The sequence below is a fragment of the Lates calcarifer genome, linkage group LG12 (assembly GCF_001640805.2).
Source record: "Lates calcarifer isolate ASB-BC8 linkage group LG12, TLL_Latcal_v3, whole genome shotgun sequence".
NCBI classification, from domain to species: domain Eukaryota; kingdom Metazoa; phylum Chordata; class Actinopteri; family Centropomidae; genus Lates; species Lates calcarifer.
The window spans coordinates 10,511,839-10,537,562 of NC_066844.1; the positions used below are offsets into that span (position 1 = coordinate 10,511,839).

Sequence of the window (25,724 nt, forward strand, 5' to 3'; positions counted from 1 at the left end):
CATTTTAGCTTTTATGTTTACTGTAATTGTGAGGTGTCGCAATTGTATCAGTGAGTCCAATGGTCATATTAGACTTTCACCATGTATTTATATGCTAAGAAGTAGCAGCTCATACACACATATATTCATATATTTTTGATAATATTTTATGTTGTACTAGTGTTTTCGTCTTATACTAACAGTATGTAATATAGTATTATGTGTATGTATATTATATAATATTACATTAATATATTATGTTATATTATGCCAATCAATACAGACACGGTTATATTTTTTACTTATCATATTATATTATATTACATTATATTGTATTCTGTTATGGTGCTTTGTACCATGTAGCTTTATGCTTACACTGAAATACAATACTACATAACATTATATATACAATATAACATAATCCTCTATCATCACTACACTACACACGGTGTCTAGTAATAGTCAGTAAGTCAGTAATCATAATAACATGTTATGTAAAGTCCTGCTATTTACCATTTTTACATAATTTATAAACATTTCAAATGGTTTATGAAACATAAGCAGATACAGCTGTTAGAATTTGTTGTTAGTATTATTAAGTATTATACAAATTTCTCCTGAGATCAGTGAAGTTTGATCTTGTTATATGTTTTCATCTTAGTACATTTTAATTAATATATGTATGTACCTGCTGCAGTGTGTGTATGTGTGTATCTGCATACAGCGTTTATATTTATTATGATTAACCTCTTAGACCCTGGTTATGTCTTTAAATTCCCCTAAAATAAGGCTAAAGGTACTGTATAATATCTGTAGAATATCTTTATCCTGTAAGTGCTTGTTTAGTCATTTCATTCAAATTACTACTGACATTGAATGTAACATTCAAACTGTAATCCAGTGCTGTGTTTCCTATGGTTTCAATATTTAAAATAGAAATACTCTACATGTTTGTGCATCTCCTTATACACCTTTCCCCATAATTCAGTCCTGACATATTTGGTATATTTGGAAACGCTGAGATCCTCACTGCTGTTAAAAATAAAGTCCTGTGGGTTTGACAGAAGTCATTTGCAGTGATGGACCGGGGCAGCCTTGATCCTGTACAATAAATAAAGTACATGTGTTTTTTCTCATTTAAATGCCTTTGTTATGTAAATATTTTTTGAATATCATCTTTCAGTCTTCAGTCCTCCACCTCGCTCTTCTTCTCCGCCAGGATCAGGTGAGTCATATAGAGTCCTCAGTGGTGTTACATGAGGCCAGCATGGCTGCCTCACCTTATTATCCTCCTACAACGTTTTCATCAATCAATAGTGTGTAGCTGACATTTGTCATATTATTGGGATTTGCTGGTTTCAAATGCAGACATTTTGCAGCCAAGCTTTAAATAGCCTGTTGACCGCAGAATATTTGGTTGAGTGTGTGACAGAGAGAGTGAGCTGCTGCCAAGAAGTGTGTGCGGTGTTGTGAGTGTGTGTGTGTGTGTGTATGTGTGTAAGTGAAAGAGAGCGTGATTTATGTGTGTGTTGGAGAGGAGTGGAGGGTGACTGGGGAGGGCATTAGTGAATGGCTGTGCTATTGCATCCTCCCAGGAGACCTCTAAAACACACACATAGTCTCGTCTACACACATACACACACACAGAGAGAGAGAGAGAGAGAGAGAGAGAGAGAGAGAGAGAGAGAGAGAGTACCTTAGCAGTTCACTAAACCCGCCTCCTTCATCCCCAGAAAACTCCCATCTCGCTGCCATACCTCTATATCCTCGCACCGCCCCTCAACTAAAGTCAGCACACACATTCTCTCCTCTGCCAGACACACCGAGAGACGGTGGTGTGTGAGGAGGAGCCGTGCGTATTTACGCTCAGAGTGAGTGCATGTGTCGGGGAGAGTTGGAGAGCCCGCAGCGCGCAGACTGGAGAGCCCCGCTTGTCTGAGAGCGGGACCCGGCAGCCGGTGATAAGCCTTCAGAGAGGAGCAGGAGGAAGAACCGCCTGAGAGCTCCTTCATTTATTTGACTGCCTCTCCACGCGCTCTCCCGGCTGACGTTAACGCGCAGCTGAGAAGGAAAGCAAACAAGTTGATCAAGAAGAAGGGTCCGATTCAGCCCGAGCAACTCTAAAGTTTTGACCGTATTTTTAGTATCCCCCCTCCCCTTTTTTCCCCCTCTCCCCGTCCCCTCTGAGAGCGGAGTGGCAGAGGGAGGGACGGGAGAACCGGGCGGACGGACCGCGAAGCTGCGCGCCTCCCCGGTGGCTGATCCACTGGATGCGGGGTGATGGATTAACAGCCTTCCTCGGACCCTGCCGGTTTTTGTTGTTCTTTCACCGCCGACCCCCTGTCCACTTTGGGATTATTTCAGCGCTCACCGACCCCCACCCTCCCCCCTTCTCGAGATGACAGAGGAATATGTTTTGCGGTGCGTCCTGATGCTCTGCTGCGCGCTCCTCTCCGCCAACGCGAGTAACTGGCTGTAAGTTGGACTTCACATATCTAACCCCGTTCCTGATTTCAGAGAGTGGAGCGCATCATTCGCTCTTTTTCACCTCCACTCTTACCATTCACCTGTTCTCTTTCTCCTCCTCATCATCTTCACATCATCCTCCTCCGTTCTCTTTACCTCCAGCTCAGTGGCCGCTCAGGTTAATTGTTAACCATCCACACACACACACACACACACACTCGCACTCTCTCCGTCTGTCTCTCGCGGTCTCTCTTTCTCCCCCCCAGACTTAATAACTTACCAACACCGCTACACCCCCACCCCCCCGCGCGCTAAGACCCTTACAAAAAAGTCAACCCACAAGTGAAAAAGCACATGTTCTTTTTTGGAAAAGGCGCGGGTTTCGATTTAGGTGAAATTTCATAGGTTATACTTTATTGACAATGACAGTGCATTTTGAGTGTAAAAAGAAGTTTTATATATGAAGCTAACAAATAGATATGTTAGAATAACATTCAGCTACAGCCTGAAGAAAAAAAATCATAAAGTCGGCGTCAGGTGTCATTTGTTTTTAAGTGACCTGGTCTCCTCTGCGAGTTTTCTCACCCTGATTCCCCCCAACCCCATTTGAGAGGAGTTGTTCTGATGAATCTGATCAGTACATTTAGAACAGATGTAGCAGATACCTAATAGAGAGAATTAAGATTTTAGGCTGTAAAAACTTGATGAGCTATCTTTTTTGTAAAAAATAAATAAATAAATCTTCACTTCAAGTAACTGTGAGGCGTTCACAGACCAATTAAACCCCATTCATCCTCAATGTCATTTTTCATCCTCCTAATTTCATGTTTTAGTCAACGCTATTGCCTTGTTGCAGGTCAAGAGAAAGTAGAACATTGATGAAGTCATAATTATGCAGGTGTGGGACAGGTTAGCTGCATCTGTGCTAAAGAACTACTGTAACAAAAATACCAAAATTATAAAATGAAGACGGAGACAGATATTACCAGAATACCACATGAATATTAGAGTGATAGCAAAATACTTATAATTACATAAAGTAAAATAAAACCACCATTAGTTTACCATTAAATTCTACAGATGGTGGCCAAGTGAACATAATGCAATATCACTGGGATATCTCTGGAGAGTAGAAATAATAGGAAGCTTAAGCAAGGTTAGTAAAAGCTGACGCCCATGTAAGAATATTTTATTGTTAATTTATGTATTTAATTCAAGAAGATGTCAGAGCCATCAGACAACAGGAGTCTAGTTAAGTCCCCGTCGGGGATAATGCACAGCGTGAGCCTGTAGCTGAAGTGCACAGTGCCACCTCTTCCTGGGGCCGGTCGGTTGGGTCGCATGTGTGTGCCTGCTCTCCCGGCAGCCTGTGGGAGGTGGTTAGGTGGGTTTCTGCATTCCTCCACAGGCTCCGCTCCATTTTCTGCTGCCATTCATTCCTTCCAGCTTCAGCAAATTTACAAGCAGCGCTCATCATTTCAAAGGGACTTTTCCCTTTCTCTTCCACAGAATCGAGGCTCAGATGATATGAATTAAACTTGACACTGATACAGTTATTATTATCTGAAACGCTTCCCTGCTCTTCTAATCTTCCTATGGGGGATTAAAAGGGGTGGCAACTTTGCTAAATAGTGACTGCATGTTGACTTTCATAGCTGTATTTTTATTTTACTTCATTTTCCTTGTGTTAATGCCTTGACGAGATTCATAGGATCACCACAGCCTACTATGTTTATATGAGAATAGTGCTGCAGACGGCCTAACTGATATTGTTGACAGATTCATCAGAATAAGTCAAATTAAGGCCACGCCAAACAACTCTGCCTACCTTGAACTCCGTCACTGAGTGCAGGGTAATTGTGCTGTTTGGGGCTGAAGGCGTGGTGACAGCAGCACAGAGCAGGCATGTACAGGCAAGCTGCCGAGCTGCCAGTCTGCTCTACGGGATTATACTGTTCAGGAAAACCTGTGTGGGGCTGTGTGGACTGTATCTGAGTCCTCAACACCTCAACAAACCCTCATGCTTCAGTCTCACCTGCACACAGCAGCAGGTAGGCTCAGGGTCAAAGGATGGGAAGCAATTAGATTACTGCTGTTAACAAGTGGTGGGAGCTCAGATCATAAAACATGCAACAACTAACTTTCTGTATATACAGAACAGTTCAGCACAGCAGCATTTGGCTTCATCTCTCACATGTCACGAGACTGTGACTTACTGTCAATAAAATATTTCAATGAAATGACGTGAGAACATGGACGAATTATGAAACAGTCGGCCCTTGAGCACAGACAAGACTTTCTCCTACAGAGGAGCATAGGCCCAGGGCCCACCTGACTCCTGGGTACCTGACTGGCCTGTTCAGGAATCCATCTGTGAGTGGGAAGAGTATGCATCTAGATGGCTGAGGTTCATTTTAATATAAATAATGAATAATGTATTGATTTGTTTCAACAACAAAAAAAAAAGACTTTTTGTCTTTTAATTTCCTGCCTATGTGGGAATGTGTTATGTTGCGTAGGTTGACATGTGTTAGTATTTGTGTTTTATTATGTGTTTATAACAAAACAACATCATAACAGAAGTGGCCATTCAAAATGTGTGTTATATACAGTATATAAATATTTTTGCTCCGTCCAGTTGGCTTAATACTGTGTAAAAAGCTGATTATTCAAAATTACATTATTAATAAAATCTACATTACATATTTTACAATAAGGTGAAAAGTTAAAGTTATATTTTAATTTATATTTGTAATTCAGGTTCCAGACTAGCAAAGCGAAAATCAGCTGGTGTAGTGATTGTAATACTAAAACTTTAAAAAGCTGGATTACAGGCATGATAAATTAAGCATCGGCACTTTGAAAACATCAAGCTGCTTCTGCAACCGGCTGAGCCAGTTGTAAGCCACTTAACACAGAATGTAACGCTGCACCAAAGATCATCTTTTTAATCTGTCGAGTATGTGGTGATGTCAGGTCACGTGACCTCCTTATTTATAATTGTGGACATGTGTTCTCAACCTTTAGAACTTTACAGCAGGCTGTGTGATCTGACCGGGACTGCGACTTGAGTTTACTATGCCAATAGCAACAGAATATTAAAAGACAAAAGTGGAAGTGGAACAAATGAAAAAAGGGGCTGGACACATAAAGTCAATACAGTTTGCAGGGGGCAACCCAGTGATTTAGATTTAAACAGCCAGACAACTCTGAGGAGGCAAAAATTGTATGATAAAAATGTTCAAAATCGAAGCAGCAGAGGCTGATATATCATGACTTTATGGGAAAAGTCAGACATTACACATCACAGGCTGAGTAATAGCTTTATATGTTAAGTCAGTGGAGTAAGTAAAGATCTACCAGTTTAATCCGATTGTTTTGTTTGTTTGGATGGTGATAGTGTTTTTTAACAGTAGATTAAATTTTGCTTGTACTTCAACCAGTGAAAAGATACCCAGGACTTGAAATGCAGTGAATTTAGACAAAATATTGTGTTTTAGAAAACTATGTAACAGTTTGAGTTTTCAGTTATATTTGCACAGCATTGTTACTATTGATTAATCCTGCCAAAATATTTTCTGGTTTTCTGTCTTCTGTAAATTGAATACCTTCAGGGTTTTGGACTGTAGGCCATGTTAAGCTCTGAGAAACTGTGGTGGGCGTTTTCCACAATTTTCTGACATCTTATAGATCAACCCAGTATTTGTTAATCATGAAAAATACTCAGAAGATAAATATATAATGATAATAATTATAATAATTACAGCTCTCATTCTGTTCATAAACTGTATTGGAGAAATACGACATGCTATAATTATTTCACCCATGAGACATTTCTTTAAATCTGCATACATGATTCACAACAGCTTAACTGTTTCTAACACCTGTCAGCTGCTCTTGCGTCACAGTAAACCGCAGCCTGAACTGGACTGTTTGTTTACCTCACCTGTACCTCTGCCTGTCACCGTCACCTTTAGTCTGTGAGCCAGGATGTAATCACTTTGCCAAATCTCGGTGGCTGCTGAGTCATCTTTGGCGTCCCACCGAGGAACAGGGATTTCAGTGCTACTTTTCATTAGTCTGTCTGTCGTCACCCTCCTCCTCCTCTTCCTCCTCTTACCCTGCACCGACTGGTTCTGCTGCACCTGCATGCTGCTCCAGGTCAGCTGTGAGTGTATGCGTGCGTGTGTGCATGTCTGTGTTTTTGTATGTAGGATTTTCGTTTTATGATAGACTATGTAATCTGGCATCTCCCTCAACAGTGGCACACACTCCATAATTACAACTCCAACTGCAGAAGAACGGAAGCCACTTACACACCCACTTCAACCCACACAGCGACACATGTGGAGCTGAAGACAATGTTAGAAAGGAGGCATAAAAGTTGTCTGTGTGCGTATGTGTGCGAGTGGATTCACTTTAGTCTGCAGAAGAAAAAATCTGAAGTTTTAATCTGTAAAGTTACTTACGAATTTAAGAAGTTTTACAGTAAAGGCTTGACAGATTCTGTTCTGTAGGGTTTTGCAAATATATGGTCAGAAACCAAAGATGAATAAAAATTTTGGAGGCACCCCTGTGGCTTAGGAGTTAAAGGATTGTTACTAATCCTCTGCCATAGCTCCACTGGAGGTACATTAAGAAGCTGTCTCTTAATAGTCAGTATGAATGATTATAGTAATCAAAACCTGTTTTAGTGTATATACATGTACATGAACATGTGAGTATTGTTTTATGACAATGCTATTATAATGAATAATGATAATAACAATGAAACACAACATCAATGGTTCAAATCCAGTAAGGGAATTTTTGTTGCAGCTACCTTGTGTCTCATCTAGTTTTACTGCTTGAAATAAAAGTATAATAATGCTGAAAATCAAAAATCAATCCACAAATTCTAAATTCTGACCTGGTGAAGTGATAGTGCTAGAGGGCGGAAGTTAGGGGATCACCAAAGTGATTACAATTCATCCTGAGGTGGGCACGAATGCCTGTACTAACTTGCATCGTGATCCATCCAAAAGCTGTTAAGATAGTTCATTCAAAACAAAAATGTCAATTTCATGGTGGTGGTAGATAAAAAGGGTAGGAGGATCACCAAAGTCATCTGGATTCATCCTCTTAGGACCTTGAATCTACAACATTCCATGCCTTACCATCCGATATTTAAGTGTTGCCTACAGTGATGAACTTGACAGCTACTGGATGGATTTGGTTCAGATGTTCATGGTTTTGTAATAACATTCTGCAATAACTGTGATGATCCGCTGACTTTTCATATAGTGACATCATCAGCGGCATCAGTCGCAATGTTTTACTTGTGTTTCATACGAGTCAGCAAATGTTAGCATGTTGACACACTAAACTAAGATGATGAACATGGTAAATATTACACCTGCTGAACACAAACTTAGTTAGTTAGTTATTGTGAGCATATTAACTTGCTGACATTAGCATGTAGCTGCAGCATGTATGGCATACTACCATGAGTGTAAACTCTTACTCTTCTGTGAAATGATTCTGTGTCCTTGTTTCAAAATGTTTTCAAAGGTTTCTTAAAATGCAAGAAAAAAAATCTCAAACACTGACCTAAGAAAATGTGCTTGAGAATAATTACACTCACCACTGCTGTGGATAAAGGAGGATTACATCTGGCATGTGTCTTAAGAAAAGACCAAAAACAAGAGGCCTTACTCAATTTCATTTATTTGTTTAGTTAAACTATCATGGATCTGCTCTGCAGAAAGGATTACAACCCTCATTTATTTGCTTAGGAAAGCATGTCTCCTTTAAAACCTAGAAAGAGTTGAGTGTTTACATTTTAAACACTTCACTTTCAGTAGGGAACAGCGGGTTCAAGTCTGGAGGTGCTACTGTCAACGTGAAGAAAAAGATACAGCAGAAAGGCAAACAGAATATGGAAGTGAATATAGCTGGAAGGTAACATTATCACTGAATGATCTGGTTTAGACAGGATAATTAAATATGGTGTTTTGTGTGTATGCTTCATCAAACCAAAGAGACAAAGGAGGTAGGTTCGGGAGGATGCTGAAACTCAGGAGAGAGAGATGGTCCAAAATGGTAGTCTAAGCTCTTTAGAGGCTCAGTCCAGATGCTGCAGGTTCATGCACATAGGCCTCTTTACTCCACCTACAAACAACCTGCAGGAATAAAAAAGGAAAAACAGCAGAGCAAAGCAGGCAGGCAGACAGAGTGGGAGATTTGTCACAGTTATATCTCAGATAACTCACTAACCCTAACTCTAACCTCATGTCAACTACGTCCATTTATATATTGCAGGATAAAGAGCACACACACTGGTCCTTTTTTCAGTCCCTCTCAGTCTCTCGCTTTGTCTTTCTGTTTCTTTGTGTGTGTGAGTGTATACTTTTACGTGTAAGTGTGTGAACATATATGCATATGTCCTGGACGGCCAGATGCTAAAGATATGGCAGCTGATGGGTAACCAGAGAAAGCAGAGACCTTGGGTTCGTGGTACTTGTGGTACATGCTGGCGCCTCACACTTCTTTTACACCCTCTCACACACACACAAATACACACACAGACAGATACAAATGTGGTGGAGCTGCTGCGTGTTATTTCAAGACCTCTTGTCACCAGAATGTGTACAATTATTGTGACACACTTGGAGCCACGGGAATCACTCAGGGCAACCAGATTATGGCCAGGAGAGCACGGGCTGACGAGGAAACACCATGGTTGGTGAAACTTGCAAGTGAGCAAGTAATAGATGGGAACAGTTTACTTGATAATGTTCATAGGCAAATGCATGTTATTGTAAACCAGAGGTAGCACCTCTTTTGTAGTTAAGCCCACTTACTTCAACACCTTTGCCCGATTGCAGCATTTTGCATCAAAAATCTAAACTCATAACTCAGTCAAATCAAAATACACAGACACCATATACCGACATTGTCTTCAGTATCAAAGTAATCCAGTGATAGTGGGCTATGCATCAATGTGTACACTGCAAACAGACCAAAAGCATAAGCTAAGAGATCCTGCTCAGTAGTGATGAGAAGGAACCAGATAAGTGAGAGCCATGCTGTAAATGAATTCTAACCTTGTGCACAGAGAGTTCTTTATACATACAAACTTGTGTACAACACACTGTTTACATATGTGTGTTAGCTGTGTAAACAGTAAGCAGGAGTGGTAAATGGTGCGCGTCCAAACTTGCCCACTGCTGACTTCATGACTGATTTTAACTTTACAAGCAAGCTTATCTCATTATCTATCCAAACTGAATGTGAAAATAAAAACTGTATGTTCATCTTTGACACTGTAGAAAAACCCTTCACTAATGCAAATATATGGATGCACATCATGTGAGTTGTCTTTTATTTTAGCCAGTGTGTTATGGTAAAGCCATCCTGTTCACTTGCTCACTTTCTTTCTGTGTCATTAGAAAGTCATGAGATTGTCAACCTACTCAATTTCCAATCGCATTTTCTCATACATGTTGGTATCAACACACTCTCCTCTTGCAGCTCATTGACTTTAAATAGGCCATAATTAAAACAAATTCTCAAAAAAATATAGCTTACCATAGATTTGCAATAACTACAGACACATTCATTTCTTTGCAAGCCACTTGGCATCTCTGTGCAGCTTTTTGCCACTTTTGGGTTAGGGTTATTTAGCCCACACATACTGTAGGCTGTGTGGTTGAGTCTTTTCTGGTAAGGTGTTGGTGGAGACCAAAACACACAAGCTAATAGGATTTGTCAGGTGTTCTGAATGGTGTTCTCTCTGCTCTGTGTCTGGTTTAAGCAGCAAATTGTTGGAAGGGAATGTAAATTATAATAATCGGATGATACATCAGAGTCTCTTTGACACTCTACTGGTCAAAAATGCAGCTTAAAAAAAACACTCTTATAATTTACAAAGTGAGCTTGATGCACAGTCCCATTTTATGTTTTAAATATGAATTAAGTACTGAGTTATCATATTATTATGTCTCTAATAATCTAAATGTCATTTACCATTATCCGCTAGTGTTTTTAACTATTGGACTGTTAAAAAGTTGATACAGTGTTACTTTTGTCTCTCAGCTGACTCGTACTATTTTAGCCTGCAACTCAATAAAAATGGCTGACACGATGTGTAGAGAGATCAAGGGACACTGGCACCCACTGGAATCTGATTGGCCAGGCCTGGTGTTCCCTCGCCAGATTTTCAAGTTAGCTTCTGGCAAGGACTTATGGAAGCTTGTTGAATACAAACTACTTCTGGCTCTGTGGGTGGCAATGTCAGCCTGTCTGTTCGTTGGTCAGTCCACCACCAGACCTGTTGCTGGAAGCTGTGCAGACATTCATGGAGCCCAAAAAAATGTATCATACTGACTTTAGTGATCTTGACTTTTCCCCTAGCTGCACCATGAGGTTGACATTTGTGTTTGTTTTTTTGTGAAACATCTGAAGAACTGTTTGATGAATTGCCCTTGAATTTGCTACACACGTTCATGTATCCTACAGGATGAAATGAAATCACTGACTCCTTTACTTTTAATCTATCGCTATAATCAGATTCACTTTGGCTTACCAAAAACCTCCTAAATTAATATCTCACAGAACTGCTAGGATGGCTGTGGACTATTAGTTGTTGTTTTTTGTTTTTTTGTTTTTTACAAATTGGTTTAAATGACAAGATACTTAAATATGACTGTCTACTACCTGTAAACACTCTTTTCACATTTAAAAGAAAAAGCTAAAAACTTGTTTTTCAGAAAGTCATGAACATAGCTCTACAAAAGAAAACACACTGAGAGCTAAAAGCTGCACCCTGTGAATGGATGATGTTTTACAGAGATGTAGAGACTTGCTTGTTGAAAAGCTGATATGATCATGCATGCCGATCATCTTTGCCCAACCAAATCCAACAGCGCAAAACCTCCACGTCACTTTGGTGGTATGATACATTTTCTACCAGCTTCACTCATAGTTAGCTAGCTACTAAGCTGACTTTACCTAAACAGAGAAATGGTCACAGGTACACAGCACAGGAATCAGCTGCAGCCAAGACCTGCATTTAGAAACAATCAGCTGTTCGCAGCTATTGTTTCCCAAGAGCTACAGACCGCCAACATGGCCGCCAGAGTGTTTGTTACATCACCTGAAATACGATAGAAAGAAGGACAAAGAATCAGAGGACAGTGACATTAACACAGGCTGTAGACTGTGCTCGGATGAGGCCAGTGCCCATGAACATTACACTGACACACACATACACACACACTAATTGGTTTCTAGGATTTTGGGGCCGTGGCACTAACACCAAGCAGGAGGTTAATTTCATGGCTTTTATTGCCTCTTTTCCCCAAATGTGTGTGAAAGTGTGTTTTTGTGTGGATATGTATGCGTGTGTGTGAGGGTTGTGGTGTTGGCAGAGCATGTTATTTTTAGGGGGAAATGAGCTCTAGTGGAGCCAGCAGCATATAAATACACCCAGACACACGCGTGGGCACATAAAAACACACACACAAAACTCTTCTAGTGTGAGCTGCTAGCTGCGCAGTAAAAGTGTTAATTGAACTCATCATTTTTATTTTCTCCTTTAACTCCTTCCCGTCTTATCACTTCACTGTCTCCCTCCTTCCACTTTTTTTGTCTTTCCTTCACTGTCTGACTTAAAATGATCCCCTCCGTCCTTTTTCCATTTTCTTTCCCCTCACATTCTCCCTCCTCCTTATCTTTCATTCTTTCCATCGGAGGTACTGTCTCTTTCAAACATTTATTTTATTTGTCACTGAATACAGAAAAGCAGAGCTATTTTCACTAGTATGACTCAAAATTAGATCCACCTAGCCTTACAATACAAAAACCCTCACACCCACCGATTATGACCACCACCACCTCCACCTGAAGGTGGCTATATGCCAGCAGTGCTCTGTTTTTTATTTGTTTTATTTGTTGTTTTATATTTGATTTTTTTGTTCATAAGCATTTGAGAAGTTTTATCTATCATTTAAATTATTCACACTTTTTTGAACCCTGGCAAAGAAATACATACAACATATTACTTCCCAAATGCCTCACATTCTATATCTGAACATCTGTATTTCAAAGCATAGATTATCCTTAAAATCATATAGTCTTCATAGATACATACTCATTACATCAACAACATGCATTTAAGTTGCAGGGTAAATCTTGCAGTCATGCCTACATCAATGACAATTATGCCAGAGTTTATGGTGAGGTGTGTTTCAAGTTATTATCAAATAGTGTTGTGGTCATGTTTTAATATAAAAGTTGCAACCTCTGACTGCTGGCATGAACTTGAATGTAAACTCAGAATACTGGTGTTGAGGGCAAACATTATCTTTCTGTGTTTTATGAATGTTTTACAGTCCACTTCCAAGTGCATTACAAACTAAGGCTGTCCCGTTTTCAAAATTATTCAAGATCGCAAATTCATTCAAACTAATTTGAATGCACCCTCCTCCCCCATGCACTCTAACCTGCTCCCCCAAAACACCACAAAATATTATCATTTTCGTTACTTTATTAACTTGTTCCTCTGCTCATCTGCGCTGCCTCCACTGGTTCACCAGGATAGTGAGCTAGCAGGTGAGTCTGATACACTTAAAGAGACTGCAGCCTACATTTCGAACATGTCATTACAGCTCGAATATGAATTTTTCACCCCACATTCGAACGAATGTTCAAAAATTAAAAGAAAAGAAAGAAAAAATTAAGAAAAATTAGACTGTGTTGCCATCCTGTTAGTGTAAAAAAAGTTAGTGCTAGGTGGTTAAACTGTTGATTGGAATTATGCTTGATGTGTAATAAAATACTGTTTTAACAGACACCTGCCAGACATTCTCTGTGTTTTCTGTCAACAAACTGACAGAATGGTAGATGTAATCTGGACATACAATACAGTAATTGATAGAGGACTGGTTGTAAACCTATACCGAACCTTATAGAATAGGTTTAATTTTCTCTTCATACAATACTTACATACATTGTGTACAGTGAGAGGATTATCAGTGGCTGTATTTGCTGAGAGATTCCTTCTTAAAGTAAGTCTGTATGAAAATGTTCAGCCAAAGCTGCTATGAGGCTTTAACAGTCTTTTCAGAATGTAATATCTTTTTTAATGGTAAATGTCACTTAAATTGCAGAACTGCACAAAAGAAACTGTGAATGGACTCCGTGGCCTGCCTGAGGTAGTGCCCTCTAGGCAACAATGACTGAGTCATTCAGTCATGATGAGTAGATATTTTGGGGGAGAAAATCTTCAAGATGAAGCATTACCTGTCAGAAATTTCTGACAAATATGGAAAAATATTTTTTCTGAGGTTTGGAGGTCAGCTGCAGCACAGCACTGCGAAGTTTTAGTCTTAATGAGTGACACCGAAGCAGGGTAGATGCTCAATGGCACTGGACTTGAGAGAGGTTCAAAGGTTAACATGAGGTCTGTAAGAAGTTAGTGTTGGTTAGTTGTCTTTGCAGCTCCCCTTTTTTCTTTTCACTCAGGAAAGATGTTATCAAGACCCCTATCAGCATAGTCTGATATATAGAGGTGTACAATAGTTCTTTTTTAAGTTATTTTTTGGGTCTCTCTTTGTGAAGAGAGACAGGAAATGGGGAGAATGTAGGCATGCAGTAAAGGTCTGACCAGATTGGGAGTCGAACCAGGGACTCACTGCCCAGAGCGCTAAGGCCCATGTAGTATGTCAAAGACAGGTTTATTTTATTATTATTATTATTATTATTTTGCCACCTACCTGTAATTTAAGAATTTAAGCCAGAGTTTGCTTTGAACAGACAGTGGACAGTGTTTCAGGAACATGCTGGACAGACAAGAAAAAAAACAGTCCGTCTTCAACTGCTAGGACACTGAACATCAGAAGCTGTTGAGTCTTGTGAGGTACCTGAAGGTAAACTGAGAGAGTAGTGCCCTCTAGAGGTCACTATATGTTTTGCATACTGTAGATGTCCACTGCAGAGGGGACAGGGAGGGTTAGCTCAGGTCACACCACAGTCACACTTTACGAGCACTTTAAATCTCTGCTGCCTGCAGCCTCTCAACAGGCAAGAGTGAATGTAAGGGTTTACTGTTAGTGTTTGTGAAACTGTGTTATTGCTTCGTGTCATTTGAATTCTCCTCCTGGCACTTTGTTGGTCTGAAGAAAAACATTTTGGTGCATCAAGTTAAAGACTCAGTTGTAACTTGTTGCAGTGCTGCTCGCAGGTTTGTTAGCTCAGTGCACAGTGCTTCAGTAGAAAAGACATTTCTTAGACTCTTTCTTGCAGCTCTCCTCCTTGCATTTCCCATCCATGCTATATTTACCTGTCACTGTGTACCTCCGCTGTGTGCTCAGTGCTGGAAAGGCAAACATGAGGATATTTTCATATAAATACACATTAGAGATGATGGAGGTGCAGAGAGTCCTCCACAGTTTCTGAGCATTTGTGTCATTTGGTGTGTGTGTGTGTGTGTGTGTGTGTGTGTGTGTGTGTGTGTGTGTGTGTGTGTGCGCGCGCAATGCTGCAAAGTTTACTGAAGTGTATTGCTGTCATGCAGATGTGTCCAACTTCTGTATCCCTCTCTCCCTGCTTTTTCTCTTCTCTACTAGCCATAATCTCTCTTCCTTTTTAGATAAAGATAATTACATTTCAAATACATTTCAGCCAGAACATAAAGGTTGCACCATGGCAGACAGGTAAAGACAGGGTTTAACAAGGGAGTTTAGATCAAACTACAAAGAAATAAAAGGTGTCAGATCCTAGTAGCTTAATAGCAAAAGTTATTTATCTGTATTTACTTAAACTTAACAGACTTAACAAGGGGATATCTACAGCTTGCTTGTTTTGTCTCACAATAGTTTAAAAAGAAAAGAAGCAGGAAATTCTCACATTTAAGAAGCTAAGAACAAGCAAACCACTCTCATATCTGTTCATTCAAAATGAAGCTGGAAGAAATCACTGCTCTTGGCCAAGATATAGTCTGGCACAAAACCTCTGCTAAAACTGAATCCCTGTTTTTAAACTGAAGTTTGTGCATAGTCTATGCAAACAAGATATAACGTATTACGTAGAAAGCTTTAGAAGTGCCGATTGGTGGATTTTGTTTTCTTCAGGCAGGCTAGGTTTTTTCCTCCTGTTTCCAATCTTAATGCTAAACTAAGCTAACCATCTATTGGCTTTAGTGTCATATTTACCATACAGACATGATATGTAGGAGTGGTTTTGAGCCTCTCTAAGTTTCTGCAGAAACTGAGAATGCAAATACACTTATTTCAAACAATGTCAAACTATTCCTTTAACCACTGGGGGGGGGGGGGAGTCTATGGTAACAGCATGTGCAACAAAACAGGCCTTACCTAAGCTCAAAGGTCCACTAACTACCTTCAGAGCTTTCAAGGGTATATCATGATCCTCATTGGGAATGAAGCTCTAAAAGCTGGTACACAGACCTTTGAGCTTAGATTGTTTTGTTACATACAACCTTACTATCATTCAGTCACAATCACAGCTACCGTTTTATTGGAAAAAGCAGTAAATCATATTTATAAATGACTCAAAAGTGATTTTTGCATGCTTTTCATCATTTTTATGTCCTCCCTTGTGATGCAAGTTGTTATCTGTAGACAGGAAATAAGTGTCTTCTCTGTTTAGAATTATCTTTTATTTTCAGTTTTAGCCTCCCATGAGGCTGTGGGGGGCTCTGGGTGGGAGGTATGGAGCATTCCACCTGGACAAAAGTGCGTTCGCAGGCCACTGTGTGTTTGTGTTGCATTACACATTGCAGCCTTCACAACACCACTGGCTCCACTGGGCTTAGGCCCCTGGGATTTAAGCACGCAACCACCAGAGGCCAGAGAGAGAAGAGGGAGAGAAATGAAGATGAAATGTGGGATGATGGTGTGTGTGTGTGTGTGTGTGTGTGTGTGTGTGTGTGTGTGTGTGTGCGTGTGCGTGTGTGTTGCCTTGTCCTTCTGTCTCCTTGTTGTGGTGTTTTGTTAACCTCATCTCTGGGAAGTGAAGGGTACACACAGTAGAATGAACAGATAAAGCGAGGCAGGGCTGAAAAACTCACACACACTCACCCAAGGCCTGCACTGAACTTTTCCCACGCGTGTATATATACACAAACACATATCCAGAAAATCACCTGAATAACAGCTTATCCAATGTTTATTAAATGTTTCCAGGGTGAAAGTCAGGACAGTGGGATGCCATCCAGCTGTTCTTTGCCTGTGTGGTGCTGCCCGTCAGAGCAGTAGCTTTCTGTTGTTGTCTTGTAGTTGCTGTATGATGGTCTCCCAGCTGGATGCCTCAGCCTAAACGTAGCACCCTGCCCAAGGCTACGCTAAACAACAAAGTTTGGGATCAAATGCTGCACATGGCTTTGATGAGAGCCTCGTAACTGCGTTGGAGCAAATCAGAGCAGGGCAGAGATGAGTTGGACTCGGTCCACCCTGGGAGATGGGGCGTGACCTTTTGATTTAGGAGGAGGAATAACCTCACAGAGAGTGGGGTCCCCCAAATATATCTGAACCTCAATTCATAAAACTCCATGCTACTTTCAAACAAATTATTTGTGTAATTAGTTTGTATGACTGCTATTGCTGCTCTTTTTGCCAGTTTTGGTGATGTTTGTCTGTTCAGTGTCTGCATTTTGTCTGCTCAGGCTTCTCTGTCTTGAAAATGAATTTATGCAGATTGGGTTTTCCATGAGTCTGAACCTCTTTCCTGTGGCTCTACTACTCAGCAAGAGTTGCTTCTTGTTTATATTTCTCTAAAACTGCGAAAGCTTTTCACATAAACCAAACCCAACTGAATTAAGTTAAAATATCTGTATCTGTAAAATATATTTGGCTATATATTCTGTTTTGTAAAAAGCCATGATATTAGTGTTGTTAAACTAGTATTCAGTTGGATGTATTAGCATTTACTTGTTGTGCTTCTGTCCACCTGACTGATCTAAATCCAGTGGCTCTTTAGCTGCTAAATTATCCACTATGTTCACTAGCTAGTCTGTTATTGTGTCTGCTGTGGTGGGTAGCGCACAGTATGTTCATCAGGCTATGCGCTAAACATGCTAAATAATCCGCAGAGGAGAGAATAACTACAGCAATTACAATTACACATAGTAACTTGATCAACTGTAAAAAAAAAAATAAAAAAATAACTGATCAGTGCAGCTTTAAACAAAATGTTGGGGGTTCATGACATGAAAACATTGGAGACTCCCTGACGAAGGACGGGGCCTTGGTGGTGCTTCAACTTTATGAGAGAGAGTGAGGTCACCCAAGAGGGTGGATGTGAGCGAATGTGGCTGAGACGTGGTGGAGTGGGAGAGAGCGGGGTTATCACAGCGATGAGTGCTAAATACTGACACTGTCTGGATGGGAAGAGAAGAAGGGGGCCATCAAAGAGGCAAAAAGAAAGAGAGAGCAAGATTAATTATCAGTACTGTGGAGAGGAGGAGATGAAAGGGTGAATAGAGAGGATGGAGCTGTTTGACCTCTGGAGGGATGATATAGTAATTTTACTACAACATTTACAAATAGTATTAGACATAGTGCATCAATACTAAGTTCCTCTAGAATTTCTATCCCTTTTAGCACCCAAGCTCGGCAGGGTTTTAAGAGCTGAGATGTAGCTACAAACCGACCTCTGAAAAATCAGATAAATAATCAAGATGTCATAAAGCCACTGATATGCCTGTCCTGTCCACTAGTGTAAAACACCAGTAGCATGACTTTATGCTGTCCATTATAGCTTTGTCAATAATCAAACAGCAGATTTCTTTGCAGTCTGGATCTGTGCCAGGGTTTGATTGAGACGGGCAAACAGGGCTTTACAGAGGTATGTGTGGTTTTGGGAACTCATAACCCGAGACTCATAAAACAAGCTTGAGAAACCTGAAGGAAAAACATGTCTACTTGTACAGAATAAGAGACTAAAAGTTAATTTTGTTGGACTTTGCCATTGTTAAGGGCCATTTTGATATTCATAATCCTTATTTTGGATGTGAATGTTAAACTTTATAAACTTTAGACACTGTGTTATTGTAATGGTAAATATTGTTACATTTATTTTCTCTCTTGCTGAGAGTGAGATGAGAAGATTAATATCGATATAGGGTGTACCCCACCTCTCACCCAATGTCGCCTGGGATTGCCTCCAGCCACCTGTGACCTGTAAGGATAAGCAGAATAGATAATGAATCAATGAATGAATGAATTTTCACTTTTTACAGTGCAAATAAATGTTTCTTTGAATCAAGTGTTTTCAGAGGGAATCTGTCTAATGCTTGAACAGAATGGTGCCCCACTTCTGGAAAAATGACTGCATGAAGTGAAACTGCACTGAAAATGAGGTTTTTCTGTTTGTTGTAGAAAAACTATGATTTTTAGACTCAATATGTGTCCAAAAGACGGCTTAAGACACTTTGAGCAGTGTAAACAGGACATCACCAGGGCTGTTACATCTGTGGGAGAATCACTGCCAGCTTATAAGAAAGCCTATTTCTGTAAGTTGCAGCTGGGTGAGGAGATATGAGACTGAAGTGAGGTTAGGTGGTTGTGTGAGGGTTAAGGCATCCAGACCAATGCCATTTTCTCAGATTATGTGTGTGTGTGTGTGTGTATGCAGGATATCTCCCTGACACGTCTGGCCTGGAGGTGGTGTTTGTGATAAGCCACTTTCCCTCCTCTCAGTGTCCTCATTACCAGACATTTATCCAAAACATTCCCACAACGTCATGGGAACTAATCCTCCTCCTACCAGCTCTGCTTCATGAATGGTGTCATCTAATCAACCATCTTGGTTTGAAAGGGAACATTTATTGTGGCAGTAACAGAATTGAAGTGACACAATGGTGGAGATCAGATGTGTGCATCTGAACCACTGACCTGCACAAGCATCAAATTCAGTCATTTTAAGTTCTTTGTCTTCCAGATGTTCTTTCAGGTCACCTGTAAACATTTAGTTTTTCCTTCAGGAAAAACTGCATCACTGCACACTAAAGAGATCCCATTATGGTTTTTTTTTTGGTTTTTTTTCTGTTAGGTACTTGGCCAAACTGTCCTCAGTGGGAAGCATCAGGGATGAGGAGACCTGCGAGAGGTTACGAGGCCTCATCCAGAGACAGGTACACACCTCTAACACTAGACAATAATGAATCAATAATTATAACTTCATGCACATATGGCTCTTTTTTCAAATATCTGTCATACGATAAATACAAACATTTAAACATAACTCGGTGGGATTCCTTGCATTGCCCGTAGAGCCTTTCAATACACACATAGCTGCACCTGTGTATGGTTCTACTTTTAATTCATGGCCAAGATCTGTCCTACTGACATTACTGCCATTACTGTGTATGTAAAGTGTTGCAATGATTCAAGCTTTGACCCACGCTGCACTGACCTTTGTAGGGGCAGCCCGTCATTGTTGACTAATGCTTGAACAGAAAGATGGATGACAAAATATTTACTAGTTTCCAGAACTGCACAGTAACAAACTGGCCTCATATTGAGACCAGCTAACAAATATATCCATTTGGTAAAATATCAACATAAAGATGCAGGTATCAGGTTTGAAACAAAAGCACTATTTGAGTCTCAGAAATTTCTAATGCTAGCAATATCAGCGTTGTAGCTAAGATGGTGCCATTTAGTAAGGTTACAGCGCCATCTGAAGAACATGTTAGATGTCTCAGTTAATGCAGGAATGAGGAGCTTGTTAGCCTGTGAGTCAGCCATAGCGAAGTCTTCCAACAGTTAATACTGGCTTGACGCCTAGGTGTGAGAGGAGCAGTAGATCAGAAGCATGTTTATATATTGACTGACAGCCATGAGCTCCCACCCCTGTCTTTGGCCTTCTCCGATCGGTCAGAAAGGTGAGGCTTGCCCAAAAACTTTGGAAGGAAATATCTTTGCACTGCTGCCAGGCTGTTCAATTAGCCTGACGCATAGACTCTTACCAAAGAGAAAATCAAATATGTATGTATCCTTAAACAGTATTCAGTGCTTTATTTATACCCAAGGAAGACTTATAGGAGAAAATAAATACCAGGAATAAGTTAGCAGTGTGCCTGTTTGTTCAGTTTATTGTTGCCCAGCAGGCAATTTCTGGATAATTGCCTGAAAAACAATATGCGTCTTTTATAATTTGTAGGCATTAACAGTCTTGTCTTGGTCTCATTTGTTCACATGAATCACACAAAGGCACCACAATTGATTTAATAACAATATATCAATGTATAAATGCAGGATTTTAGTCCGTTTCTGTACTTTGTTTGAAGCTGAGGTAGATCCTGTGCATCTCTGCTCCAGGTTCAGATCTGTAAGCGCAGTGTGGAGGTGATGGATGCAGTGCGTCGTGGAGCCCAGCTGGCTATAGATGAATGTCAGTTTCAGTTTCGCAACCGCCGATGGAACTGCTCCACTCTGGAGACCATGCCTGTGTTTGGCAAAGTGGTCACCCAGGGTAAGATTATACATTGTAGCGATTTCTGTCATAAACACCCAGCATTTTATCAGTCAGCTTAAATATATCTAAACATCTTTTAAGCTCTTGTGACATTTGTGTGTTTCCTTTTGTGCTGGCTTAACCTCCTCCTGCATGTTAATGTCTGGACTCCTTCCCTTAGACTTTAGTACACTCTTTGTTTATATACAAACTGCTTTTTGCAATTCAGAATGAGAAGCTCCTTTCAGTTGCATAATGAAACAATATGACTGTGTTTGTGCATGTGTGTGTGCTAGGCACCCGTGAGGCAGCCTTTGTGTATGCCATCTCAGCAGCCAGTGTGGCGTTTGCGGTCACAAGGGCCTGCAGCAGCGGAGAGCTGGAAAAATGTGGCTGCGACCACAATGTACATGGAGTCAGTCCAGAGGGTAGGTCTCTCTCTCTCTCTCTCTCTCTCTCTCTCTTTCTTTCTTTCTCTCTTTTTCACACACACACACACACACACACACATACACAAATACATACAGGCAAGGGAAACAGAAACAAGCAACTGACCCAATACATTTTAATACAATAAATAATGTGACATTAAACACTTATTTTATTTTTGAAAGGACTTGCCAGATATCATTGGTAGAATAATAATGATGCCATTTTATATCTCTGTGTGTATTGCCAGATCTTTTACAACATCAGTACTTGGTCACTACAATGAAAAATTTCTGTACCATTCAAGTGTAGTGTTTAAATGGTGATGAGAGAGCCATAAAGAAGACCACTTTTTCTGTTTTTTTATTATGTCATAGGGTTCCAGTGGTCGGGCTGCAGTGATAACATTGCGTATGGAGTGGCCTTTTCTCAGTCCTTTGTGGATGTGAGAGAGAGGAGTAAAGGCCAGTCATCCAGTCGGGCTCTCATGAACCTGCACAACAATGAGGCCGGCAGAAAGGTAACTCACTGCTCTTGAAGTAAAATAAAGCCTTTTGCAGAACACTGAAGCTCTTTGAGTGTTAGAGGAAGATGTTTTCTAAAGCTGAGAAAAGTTTTTCTTAAGTTGAGAAAAAAATGTGCTTAGTTTATTAGACATGACCTTGACATAGGTTGTGTGCTGACATTTATCAAGTTTTAAGTCATTAGAGATAAGACCAGTTTTAAATATTTTTAGCAAAGACCACTTCAAGACCGCCTCTCGTCTAATGTCACCTGGGATAGGCTCTAGCACCCGACCCTTAACCGACGCGGTACAGATAATGAATGAATAAATGAATGAATGAATGACACAAGTCAAGTCTCAAGTAATTTGAGAAGATTCTTATTTGAGGTATCTCAAATCTCAAGTCATTTGAAACAAGTCCAAAGCAAGGTTCAAGACGTTTAAGACATGTACAATCAAGTCTCCAATCTGTTCGAACACATCCACAGCCAAATCATGTCAGAAGTCTTCGTGAGCAAATTATCAATAATCAGTTCCAAGTCTGTCAAGTCTCTGTGAAATGGCATAAATGGCAAATAATAAACTAGGCTTTCTGTAGTTTTTTTTTGTTTTGTTTTTTCTCAGTTTCAAACTTTACATTTGAAAGTCTGAAATATGTTAAGTCTCAGAGCAGTCAAGTCCAACTCAAGTCCAAGTCTCAAGAGTAAAGCTCTGGTACCAGTAGAAAATGCTGTTGTAGTTGTTACTGTGAGAACAGTCAATGTTTCAGAGATGGATGCTGGTATCCACAGACAGTCTTTATGGGTATTATGCATTATTATATTTAAGTGTCTGTCAGCTAATCAAAGTTCCTTTGGTATCTTTGCAGGCCATCTTGTCCCACATGCGTGTGGAGTGCAAATGTCACGGCGTATCAGGCTCCTGTGAGGTAAAGACCTGCTGGAAAGCCATGCCTCCCTTCCGCAAGGTGGGCAACGTCATCAAGGAAAAGTTTGACGGTGCCACTGAGGTGGAGCAGCGCAAGGTGGGCAGCACCAAAGTCTTGGTCCCTCGCAACTCCCAGTTCAAACCTCACACAGACGAAGACCTGGTCTACCTGGACCCCAGTCCAGATTTCTGCGATTATGATCCACGCACGCCGGGTATGCTGGGAACGGTGGGCCGCCAGTGTAACAGAACCTCAAAGGCCATTGACGGCTGTGAGCTGATGTGCTGCGGTCGCGGCTTCCAGACACAGGAGGTGGAGGTGGTGGACAGGTGCAGCTGTAAGTTCCACTGGTGCTGTTATGTAAAATGTAAACAGTGCCGTAAAATGGTGGAGATGCACACTTGCCGGTGATGGAAGTGGGAGCACAGAAGGCACTGCTGATGAACAAAACAAACGCCCCACACTCTTTCTCAATTACCAAGAGGGAGCGTGGAGGACTTGTGAAGCTCCCTTTTCTCCTGCTTGAAGCCACCCCACCCTCCTACTACTGGTCAACGGAAACAGACTGAGTGGCTGAGAGGTCAAAGGTCATCCTATTCATTTTATGCCACCATAATGGATATCAGTAGTTTATGCATGGGACTTCCTACAAAGCTACAGAGGCAGTTTGTTTCTTCTCAAGTAGAGAGCATCTTTCACTTTCTGTCTCCCTCCCTCACTCTCATATTTGGTTTGTCATTGATGCTTCTTATTTTTGTAATGTTTAACTTATTTGTTGAGACTGAGGAGACTGACGGGGGTGGACCTAGAAGGAGGAGACAGACGAGTGGAGATAAGGGACAAACTGGACCCATGGGTGGGCAGAAGGGTGGGTGGGATTAAAGGGTTAGGGTGGGGTCAAGAGGAGTGTTATTTGCCCTCTGTCCTTGCTGCTGCTGCTTCGGTGACTCACTTGGAGGGCTGGATGTCAAAAAGGGAGACGCCAAGTCTGTCAGAGGTCAGACTTGATCAACAAAGAGGAGTGAGTCGCAGACAGACTCTCTGTGATTTGCCTCCTGAGTGTACATGGCTGTGCTTCGCTGAGGTTCAGTTGCTGTTGAGGCATTTATTTTGCCCCCTGCAATGCCCTGATGCTGCTCCACTCACACACACTCACTCTCTTTCCGTCAGAGGGGTTATGATGATGAACAGGTGAAAGCCACTGTCAGCTCCTTTCGGTCTTTTCTGTCAGCCAGTAGCACTGGCAGGTGATGGGCATCAGACACAGAACACTCACATACTCAACAAAATTACTATAAAAAACAAACACATGTATACATCCATAGCTGCTACCTGCAATGGGAAATCTTGTATTGAAACTCTTTCCAGATCAGATCCAAAATGATTCATTACCATTACAGAACATCATGTTGTGAAAATCTTACGTGCTCATTTGGATTGATGTTGATCTTGGCCTCACCCTGCACGTCGCCATCTGCCAAATGCTAGTTGGCTTAATGCAAACACAAGCAAACACGCAGACACATGCATGCACCAGCAAACACACAATGTAAACACACACAGACACACAATGGGGTCTGCCATGGGGTTGCCGAGCATGTTCACCATGCATGATGACTGAAGCACTTTCTCTCCAAGCGCACATAGAGCTCTCGCCCCACAGCAACAAACATCCAACCACATATTCAATTTTCACTGTTTCTCTCACTCTCTCTCTCTCTCACACACACATACACACACTCACACAGTTTCCCATGCCACTGTCAGGACTCTCTTGTTGTCTTGTACCACCACCATAAAGCCAAGCTTTCCTATAATAACGTGCTATCATTATAGAGACATACTGTAGATCTGTAAAGACTTATACACTGAAGAAGACTATACTGCCTATGAATGTATGTTAATACGGAATATATGCTGTGTCAAAAACTACTGTTGTCCGATTCTTTCAAATGACACTGCATGTTGTGTGTGTGTGTGTGTGTGTGTGTGTGTGTGTGTGTGTGTGTGTGTGTGAGACAGAGAGAGAGAAAGAATGCAACAAAAACATTGTTGCCTAGAAGGAATGAAAAAACATGAGAGGATGAGAGGAAAGATGGAAAGTAAAGGAGAGCAGATCCTATTCCACCACCAAGCCCTGAAAAACACTCACTCACACACACACACACACAGATGCACACCCACAGCCCTGCTGACAGACATACACATATTTCAATAAAATCGTCCATTTCCCGTGTCTTTCAGCTGCATTATTATGTGGCCACAGTGTGCACTGTGCAGCATTTTGTGTGTGTGTCTGTGCGTGCGCACTGTTTGTGTGAGGTACATTACACCCGGAGGTCCTTCCCTGCACCCCTGACACCCATAAACACAATTTATGCGCTGTATATCACCACATACAGTACATCAACCAGAGATAGATGGATGTGTTTCCCGCGGCGCTGGGAACCTGGTAGTCTGGTTTTGGGAAGAACCAGAGCTGCCGCTCGGGTTTCAGCGACTGCCTGATTGGGTTTGGGCTGAAGAGGGAACAGAGGCAGGAACACCAGGCTAGAACAGGGATTACAGCAAAATGCAGACCACATGGCACAAGCTTTTTCCCTCCTCCTGTCTCTATCAATATTGTACTGCCCCCCCCCCCCACTCCGGCTTTCTTGCTCTTTCTATTGCAATATCTTTGACTTACACTGGTTCCAGTCCACTCCCCCTCTGCAAAAAGTGTAACTCTAACCTCTCTCAGTCTACAATGGTGGGGATCTGTCCTTCATTACAGCTACGATGATGGCCTAGATGAGACGGGTGGTGGTGGTGGTGGCCACACTGATTGGGAATGTCTGTGGGCTCATGTGTGTGTGTGTGTTCAGTCAGTCAGCCAGTCAGTCACTCTAATGCCTCTTGTGGCTTGCTGCGGTTGTGGCGGAGACAAGAGGCTGACAGTAAGGTTTTACCACTTAGTGT

The 25,724-nt window shown here is 41.2% G+C and overlaps 1 protein-coding gene across 1 annotated transcript; it reads left to right on the forward strand.

The window, feature by feature from the left end:
- Positions 1-1,772: 1,772 nt before the first annotated feature.
- Positions 1,773-24,695, forward strand: wnt4 (wingless-type MMTV integration site family, member 4). The gene is made up of 6 exons (XM_018667618.2): positions 1,773-2,454; positions 19,498-19,579; positions 20,769-20,922; positions 21,201-21,332; positions 21,711-21,853; positions 22,707-24,695. The coding sequence occupies exons 1-6, from the start codon at positions 2,378-2,380 to the stop codon at positions 23,175-23,177; spliced, it is 1,059 nt and encodes a 352-aa protein (XP_018523134.1). The 5' UTR covers positions 1,773-2,377; the 3' UTR covers positions 23,178-24,695.
- The last annotated feature ends 1,029 nt before the right edge of the window (positions 24,696-25,724 follow it).

Bases quoted from the DNA above. Each gene is read 5' to 3' on its own strand.
- wnt4 (XM_018667618.2), top strand. From the start codon at position 2,378: ATGACAGAGGAATATGTTTTGCGGTGCGTCCTGATGCTCTGCTGCGCG. The intron at 2,455-19,497 runs GTAAGTTGGACT...TTTTTCTGTTAG, and splicing joins GCCAACGCGAGTAACTGGCT to GTACTTGGCCAAACTGTCCT. The intron at 19,580-20,768 runs GTACACACCTCT...TCTCTGCTCCAG, and splicing joins GAGGCCTCATCCAGAGACAG to GTTCAGATCTGTAAGCGCAG.